This window comes from Myotis lucifugus, unplaced genomic scaffold (assembly GCF_000147115.1).
Source record: "Myotis lucifugus unplaced genomic scaffold, Myoluc2.0 scaffold_5, whole genome shotgun sequence".
Taxonomy (NCBI): domain Eukaryota; kingdom Metazoa; phylum Chordata; class Mammalia; order Chiroptera; family Vespertilionidae; genus Myotis; species Myotis lucifugus.
The window spans coordinates 6,184,972-6,193,730 of record NW_005871053.1 but is presented as its reverse complement, the minus strand read 5'-3'; the positions used below and the strand labels follow the sequence as shown (position 1 = coordinate 6,193,730).

Below are 8,759 nucleotides of genomic sequence, written 5' to 3'. Positions count from 1 at the left end.
CATAGTAAATTCAAGAGCCTTCATATGTTAAGGGTAGACATTTCCCAACGTCTCAACGTGTTGTTGCTGGGTATCCGCGCGCCAGAAAGGCAGAGACGGAACAGTTTGCTGGTGATGCTGGAATCAGAGCAACAGGAGGCTAGTTCGGAGGGTTATTTCATCCAAGTTACATTAAGGACTGGTGACTGGTTTCTGCCCTGAAAAAGTACCTTTTGTTCCTGTCTGCCAAATAAAACACCGGTTCTGCTTGGGCAATGCTAAATAAACTAACACATTCGTATTTTTTTGTGCTCCTTCTTTCCCAAGTCCCAAGGAGACTATTCCCTATTTGTCAACACAAACTGTTTTTTAAACAATTTACAATATAATTGATTAAATTCCTAATCTTTCTTACGGTAGGTACACTCGTCAATTATAGTCACTTTCATCGGTACCTTTGTTTAAACATGGGTCTAGAGATGAACCGATGTTTCCTGAGTGTTGGAGATGACCAAATCTTATCCCCATTTTCATTTAAAAAAAATACTAAAACTGAAGCTCATTTAGGTCAAATGATTTAAAATCAGTTCGGCCAAAAAAGGAGTGCATCTCCAGTTTTGCCTCTGTAATGGATCTTGTTCATTATGCTTCACAACACAGAAGCACTAAGGAAAAAGTTACTGGCCATTAGGGAGCGTACCTTGCTACCCAGCTTCTAAAGTCTTGTAAATCATTCAATTCCCTAAATTCCATCCCCAAGAAAAGTTGCTTCAGCTCTTTCCTTGGTCACTAGGAAAATGTTAGAAAATAGTGCCGGCCGATTTGAGATCAGTGCGAGCCTAAGGAACTGACCTCGACCAGTCCTGCCGCAGGTCCTTAAGGGGACAATTTCAGTGTGAGAGCCGCGTTTTGAGGCCTTTCCAAAGGCTCGTGATTCATACAAGTCGGCGGCAAAGCGATTTCTAGCGCAGCCCCCACAGCGGGCGCCGCAGGCACGGAGACTGGCCGCTTGTATTTGGAAACACGCGAGGAGAAGCCGAGGGGCCGAGGGGTCTTTCTAAAGTACAGGAGAGAACAGCGTGGGCTCATGCAGGCCCGGGCAGTGGAGTTAATTCGGACATTGAGACCTACAGGCCTACATGGGGGAGAAGAAAGAAGCGCGAGAAGAAAGGGAAAGGCCTCTTTCTCCGGTGACGCGCGGTCACGAGGCGTTCTCCCGACGTGTGCGCACGCCATTGGCCGAGCCCGAGCAGACGTCCCCGCGGCCGCCCGGGCGCGAACAGCGGCAAGGGCGGCGCCGCACTGGAAGTTGAAGAGGCGCGCGCGCTCCCGCGACCTGCCACGCCCCCGCTCTCTGCCCGCCAATCCGCTCGTCCAGTCCCTCTTTGCGCCCAGTTAGCCACGCCCCCCGCGTAACTCGCCCCTCCTCCACCAGGTCGGCGGCGCGCGGAAAGCGCGTCACGTGACGGCTGGCCCCGCCTCTTCCTCTCGGTCCCATATTGAACTCGAGTTGGAAGAGGCGAGTCCGGTCTCAAAATGGAGGTAAAACCGCCGCCCGGTCGCCCCCAGCCCGACTCCGGCCGTCGCCGCCGCCGCCGGGGGGAGGAGGTATTAGGGGGAGAGCGGGGGGTTGATGGGTAGTGGCCGGCGTGGGAGGCCTGGCTCGATGGGAGCGGGGAGGCCGGGTGGCCGGGTCGGCGGTCCCGCGCTCTGCGTTGAGACGGGCGGTGGGAGGGGGAAGGGAGCGGGCCTCGGAGACCTCCTCGGGGCCTCCCGCCCGCCTCGCTTTCTTCTTCGGCTGCACAGGTGGCCTTTCGGAGGCGCGGCGTGGCTGGGGAGACCTCGGGAGGGGAGCCGGCCCGCCAGGCGCGCGGCCTCGGATTTAAGGCCGAGGGAGGCATGGCGGGCCTGGGCGGGAGCGGTTGGGAGGAGGCGGTGGGGGAGGGGAGGGGACGACCAGGCACATCCGGGAGAGCGAGCAGGCGGGCGGCGGCCACATTGACATTGATCCGCTGCCGCGTTACGAAATGGCGCATTGGCCCGCAATGGCCGCCGCCTGATTCCGCCGCCGGGAAAGAGCGCGAGATTGGAAGGGAGAGAGAGGAGGCGGCCGGGCAGAAAATGCCGCAAATGGCCCCGAAGCTTGGGCGCAGAGCTTTTTCTGAACTTAGGCTGGCACATTTCTAGGCCTGACAGACGAAAGAAAATAAAATCTTTTTTTTTCCCGCAGCATCCAGTTGAAGATAAATTTTTAAAAAGTTTGCTGCTATGTAATACTTCCTGATCTGTTCTTGCTAAAGTACTTAAAACTATACATATCTTCGCGCCATTGTACAATGGGAACTTCAACATTTTTTAATCTTTTATTCCCATGGCTCTGGTTATAGTTTTGGGATTTTTATTTTGGAGGACTGCAACCACAGTTGCATTTTCATGTGCTTGAGATAATTTTATGTGAGGCATAGTTTGTGTGTGTGTTGTTTTTTTAGTCATTTTGGTGTTGCTAATTAAATGCACTTAACCAGGACTTGAAAGAGGTGGAATTAATGCTGTAGGCTATTAATCATTTAACATTTTTTTCTAGCATGTGACAGTCTCTTCGTATTATTTGACTTAACAACTGTACCTTTAGAAGACACACGAAGACATTAGAATGTAAATGTGAGCCCCTGTATGTAAGGACTTGGGATGAACGATATCTTAATGCATGGACTAAATGGCAATTCATGTAATTTATTAAAGAGCTGGTTAAATTGTAAAATAGTTTAGTCCACATCTTTAAGGAAAATCTCATTCTTTTCAAGCAATAAGCTTTATACTTAAATCCAGCTTGCCCTTTTTGTGACCTTACAGGATGTATTTGAAAATTTTGCTATGTGATACATAGAAGTGCACATAGGTAATTTTTGCAGCACATAACCTGGTTACCAAAAACTGTCAAGATACATGGTGGATTTTTTTAAGAGTTTTTTCTGAGGTGGGGAGTGGCGTGAATTCCCCTTTTAAAAAATAATTTATTTGAGCCACACTGACAACGATGTCAGGAAGTAAGATCTTAGATGTTCCGGATAATGGTAGTTTTCTATTTTATACAGTTGGAATTAAAGAGGGAATGTAAGGAAGATTTTTCCATTTCTCAGAAATACCACTCAAGACTTTTACGTTGTACCTCACAGCGTTGGTTTAAAATGAAATGCTTGACATGAGAAGAAATGGCATGGATGAAAAAGTGCTTCTACAATACTTAGGGTTCTTAGTAGCAGCATCTGAAATAATCTATTCCCAGGCCCTTTTGTAGCTTAAAATTGCGGGACTTTTGATTTTGGGATTCCCTTGGACTAAAATGTAGTTGGAGTGATGCTGGCATTTAAAAGGCTGTTTATAGGTTTTCTTGGTATTTTAGTTCCTTTATTAAGTTGATGTGATTTGTATGATCCTGCTCCAAATTTTAATTGGACAAAGTGATAATGGTACAGAATTTGATATTGAGTTTATTTGTAGCAAAGTAAAAGGCTTGTGCATCTTAGCAATTCACTAAAAGATATAAATAAAATGTGTTAATTTATTTTCTCAGGGCCATGATCCTAAGGAACCAGAGCAGTTGAGAAAACTGTTTATTGGTGGTCTGAGCTTTGAAACTACAGATGACAGTTTAAGAGAACATTTTGAGAAATGGGGCACACTCACAGATTGTGTGGTAAGTTACTAAAGGACAAAAAAGGGGTTTTTAGAAAGAGGTGGAAGACTTGTGGAGGAGTGTTTCAATGGTTTAAAACTCTTTATTTTGTAGGTGATGAGAGACCCCCAAACAAAACGTTCCCGGGGCTTTGGTTTTGTGACTTACTCTTGTGTTGAAGAGGTGGATGCAGCAATGTGTGCTCGACCACACAAGGTTGATGGGCGTGTAGTAGAACCAAAGAGAGCTGTTTCTAGAGAGGTATTTTAATACCATGTTGTACAACGTGAAATTGTTGTAAAGATTTGTGTCTTTTTTTAACTTGCATATTTCTTGTAGGATTCTGTAAAGCCTGGTGCCCATCTAACAGTGAAGAAAATTTTTGTTGGTGGTATTAAAGAAGATACAGAAGAATATAATTTGAGAGACTACTTTGAAAAGTATGGCAAGATTGAAACCATAGAAGTTATGGAGGACAGGCAGAGTGGGAAAAAAAGAGGATTTGCTTTTGTAACTTTTGACGATCATGATACAGTTGATAAAATTGTTGGTAAGTAGCAAGTTGAATAAGAAAGCAGAAATGGCTTTTTTGTTCTCCACTAAATTTGCTGAACTACTTAAACTATATTGTGCATAAAGTATGGTTCAGTTTTCATAAAGTGACTACACTTACGTAACCAGCATCCGAATCAAGAAATAAACGGTAACATCCTAGATATTTAATGTTATGTGTAGTGCTACAGGATATCATTTATATGTGCTTTTTCAAACCCCAAGTAACTTTTGTTTGTTTGATTTAAAAAAAAATTTAGTTCAGAAATACCACACTATTAATGGGCATAATTGTGAAGTGAAAAAGGCCCTTTCCAAACAAGAAATGCAGTCTGCTGGATCACAAAGAGGTGAGTAATACCGTACATCCTTAATCAATAAACGCGAGTGGTGTTTGTAAGATTCTTAAGATCTTCCTTGCCTGTGTTAAAGGCCGTGGAGGTGGATCTGGCAATTTCATGGGTCGGGGAGGAAACTTTGGAGGTGGTGGAGGTAACTTTGGCCGTGGTGGAAACTTTGGTGGAAGAGGTAGGATGATTATCTTATTTCTAAGTATGTGTCTTCCTAAAATTTATTGGTGGGCTGAATGTTAGACTTTTTAAATTCATACCTTGCTTTTCCTCAGGAGGCTACGGTGGTGGAGGTGGCAGCAGAGGTAGTTATGGAGGAGGTGATGGTGGATATAATGGATTTGGAGGTGATGGTAAGTTTTTTTTAAATTTGATATTTTGTTTCCTGGCTTTATAGACAATTAAGTGTTTTTATTTTTCTAATTTCAGTCAAAATTGAATGGCTTGATGGCTAAAGTATGCATCTAAACTAATATAGAAGACTTAAACTTATTTCCCCCTAAGGATTTAACAGTAGCTAATTATTTTTGGCCAGTTATGTTTATTGTACTAGTTAGTTGAGCTGGCGTACTATCTTAGGAGACCTCACTATTTTCCTTAGTGAAATTTAAAGAATTAAAAAAAATTTTAATACTAAAATATATTTAAGCATTTATGTTAAATTCTTACTAGCCCAGATTTCTTGGTTCTGTTAACCAAGCTTTAGTGCTAAATCAATTCATTGACTTATTTTCCAGTGGTCTAAATGTAATACAAACTAGAGTTCAGTTATATATTTGTTTTTGTGACCCAATTTTTTTTTTTTTTTTAGGTGGCAACTATGGCGGTGGTCCTGGTTATAGTAGTAGAGGAGGCTATGGTGGTGGTGGTGGACCAGGATATGGAAACCAAGGTGGTGGATATGGTGGTGGTGGTGGATACGATGGTTACAATGAAGGGGGAAATTTTGGCGGTAAGTTTTCATTTGTTTTAAATGTTCATTGTTTATAGTTCCATTACAGATGTTTAAAAGTGTTAAAACGTAGCATTTGGTCAAATTTCATGATTTGTAAAATCAGAAATTACTTAATTGATGGGTAATTGAACTGAATTTTTTTATTGTGCTTATTTAGTAAATTGGTAAAATGTATTCAACTCTATTTTGTACTTGAAATGGGTGTTTATCAGTAATTAGGATTTTACTAATGCTAAGCAATTTTAAACTGGACAAATGGGAATTGTAAATTGTTGAAATGAAGAGGGTGTCATCTGGGGTTTAAATGAGGAGAGCACTTTAAATCTCAGTGTGTCAAAGATACATTGCAGACTATAAGCAAGACTGCATTATTATATTACTGCATGACACTAAAGAGCTTTGTTACAAATGCACTGCATTTTTGGACTATTAATGTATCAACAATAGATTTTTATTAAATTAATTTAGAGTACTTCTATCATTGACTTAAAAGTTGTACTACATCAGAATTAGTGAATCAAACTGACAGTTTTGATGGTGTTAGTAGTATGAAGGAGAGAATGTGCTGGAGTTTAGCATCAAATATAAACAAAATATGAGCTGTCTAGATACATGCTCTTGGGACCATTTTTTACTCTTTTTCATTCCCTACCCATGTCTGAGGTGTGCTAGTGGGCCTCAGTTTGTGGTGGAGAGAATTTGATAGTTCTCAAATCACTTTTCAAGGAGTTGCAAGTTAGTGTTATAGAGTATGCTGTCATGATGGTTAAGATGATATATGTATATTAGAAGAGGAAATAATTGTATAAATCAGCCACAAGTAAAAACCTTTGTAATTTCAGGTAACTATGGTGGAGGTGGAAACTATAATGATTTTGGAAATTACAGTGGACAACAGCAATCGAATTATGGACCCATGAAAGGGGGCAGTTTTGGTGGAAGAAGCTCGGGCAGCCCCTATGGTGGTAAATAATTTTCATTAACACTTTTTAGAACTTTTTAATTTACAAACTCATGTATCATATTTCTTTTAAAACTCTCTACCTGCATATTTCCAGGTGGTTATGGATCTGGTGGTGGAAGTGGTGGATATGGTAGCAGAAGGTTCTAAAAACTCAGCAGAAAAGGGTAGGTATAATTTAAATTTTTAACATAATGATAAAGCATATGTGGAACTGTTCACTGAGTGTAATAATTTTTTTATCCTGTATTATTCAACAGGCTACAGTTCTTAGCAGGAGAGAGAGCGAGGAGTTGTCAGGAAAGCTGCAGGTTACTTTGAGACAGTCGTCCCAAATGCATTAGAGGAACTGTAAAAATCTGCCACAGGAGGAACGATGATCCATAGTCAGAAAAGTTACTGCAGCTTAAACAGGAAACCCTTCTTGTTCAGGACTGTCATAGCCACAGTTTGCAAAAAGTGCAGCTATTGATTAATGCAATGTAGTGTCAATTAGATGTACATTCCTGAGGTCTTTTATCTGTTGTAGCTTTGTCTTTTTCTTTTTCTTTTCATTACATCAGGTATATTGCCCTGTAAATTGTGGTAGTGGTACCAGGAATAAAAAATTAAGGAATTTTTAACTTTTCAATATTTGTGTAGTTCAGTTTTTCTACATTTTAGTACAGAAACTTTAACAAAATGCAGTTTTGAAGGTGTTTCCTTGTGAGTTAACAAGTAAAGAAGATCATTGTTAATCACTATTTTGTATGAATTTTGCTAAAGTTAACTGTAAAGAAACACCTACTGACTTGCAATTTAAGGGGAATCTATTCTCCCCATTTCCAAACCATGAAATGAATGGGCTCTGACATGTGGAGAGAATAGATATTTGTATGTTTGCAATGTGTGTTTTAGATAAATAGAATTGGGTATTTAAATTAGCATATTTGTGACTTTGATGACATTAAGATTTACCTTCAAATGAAAACTCAAAATTCCTACTTGGTTTTTGTGCATTTTCTTTCCAAATGTAATCATGGTTTTAGTGTGTTGGCTTTGCTGAGAGTCTGAGCTGTGTTTAGAACATCTCCATTCTACATTCACCTTGGTCACATGTGAACTGCTGCCATAGATTTATTTGGGTGTAAAGAATGTCTGCTGCCCTCTGTTTAAATTCTGGAAAGGGGTAGTGGATGTTTTTCCTTTCCCCTTCCATTAAAAACCATTTTTTAAAACTTTTCAAAGTATAGGACCACTAAGCCTGCTGTATCTGAGCAAATTGGTGGCTACCTTTTTTTCCTTTTTAAAGCACAAGAGGCCCGTAAATCTTTCGTTATTTTCCTTGGTTTAACTTTTTTTTGATACAAGCTCTCAAAGCAAGAGAATAAAAATCATGCATTGTTGAACCCTTAACTGGCTGGCATGCTTTCCTGTTTGTACCCTCTACATTTTACTGGATGAAACCAAGGACAGTCTAGATATAATTGGCCCAAATGACATAATGCAGTAGAAGTGTACCACAGTTGCTTAGTACAAGCTTCCCACTTCCCAAAGATCTGAATTCAAATTTGGATTGTCTGAGTTCTTAATCAAAATCCCAAAGAACACACTGTCATTTCTCTGTGTATGCTTGAACTTAAATCATGTTGGTATGAGCTAATTTGTTTGGAAGACCCGGGATGAGAAGATTTTTAGATGTTAAGGTCATACATATATATAATTATATATATAAACCAATGTCTACTGTTTTGCGCCAGCCTAGTGCTCACAATTTAATTCAAGCCCTAAGTATGTGCCCTGCTGTTGTTATTTCTTTGGCAGTTGAACATTGAATTCAAGGTTCTTACTTTTGTTTTAGGAAGTACTAAGCAAAAACAAGCAATAAAAAGGGGAGTTGGGCGTGCTAGTGTTTGCATATGCTCTCTTGTTGCTCTAATTCTGTGCCTCTGTGCATTAATATTTGGATGCATGCAATGCCAGCATGGAAATTGGTCTTCACAGATACTGCAGTTTTCCAGAAAACACTCACAAACCAATAAATGTAACAGACAACATGCCATTTGTTAATGGACGTATGTGAATAAAGCAGCGTAGAAAATAGGCAAATATTAGAAAATGGTTAAGTCTTTACAACTTCAAGTGTGGTTATATAAATGGACACTGTCAATGTTTATAACTTAAACCTGGGTACCTGGTCAAAATAATGCTTGGGAAACATTTTATTAAAATTGAGCTAAATTGTCTAAAGTTCTTTTATTCATATAATAAAGGTTGAAGGAATGGGGGTGATTAACATTTCCTGTT

The 8,759-nt window shown here is 40.4% G+C and overlaps 1 protein-coding gene across 14 annotated transcripts in view; it reads left to right on the top strand.

Annotated features, from left to right (window-relative positions):
• The first annotated feature begins 1,425 nt into the window (after positions 1-1,425).
• The window catches only part of HNRNPA3 (heterogeneous nuclear ribonucleoprotein A3), a 39,245-nt gene continuing 31,911 nt past the window's right edge, over positions 1,426-8,759 (top strand). For 9 of the 14 annotated variants that reach the window (XR_001351073.2, XR_002826386.1, XR_002826384.1 and 6 more), the window contains exons 1-10: positions 1,440-1,587; positions 3,554-3,676; positions 3,770-3,916; positions 3,995-4,205; positions 4,468-4,557; positions 4,640-4,735; positions 4,833-4,910; positions 5,369-5,509; positions 6,355-6,477; positions 6,571-6,640. Coding sequence is in view for 8 of the 14 variants with exons in the window: in XM_023744577.1 (XP_023600345.1) it covers positions 1,516-1,587; positions 3,554-3,676; positions 3,770-3,916; positions 3,995-4,205; positions 4,468-4,557; positions 4,640-4,735; positions 4,833-4,910; positions 5,369-5,509; positions 6,355-6,477; positions 6,571-6,623 (1,134 nt within the window). In the remaining 6 variants the exon portion in view is untranslated. Of the gene's footprint in view, positions 1,588-2,563; positions 2,641-3,553; positions 3,677-3,769; positions 3,917-3,994; positions 4,206-4,467; positions 4,558-4,639; positions 4,736-4,832; positions 4,911-5,368; positions 5,510-6,354; positions 6,478-6,570; positions 6,641-6,733; positions 8,699-8,759 lie in introns of those variants that run through there. The other 5 variants (XM_014467758.1, XM_014467754.1, XM_006083083.3 and 2 more) reach the window with 5 other exon arrangements.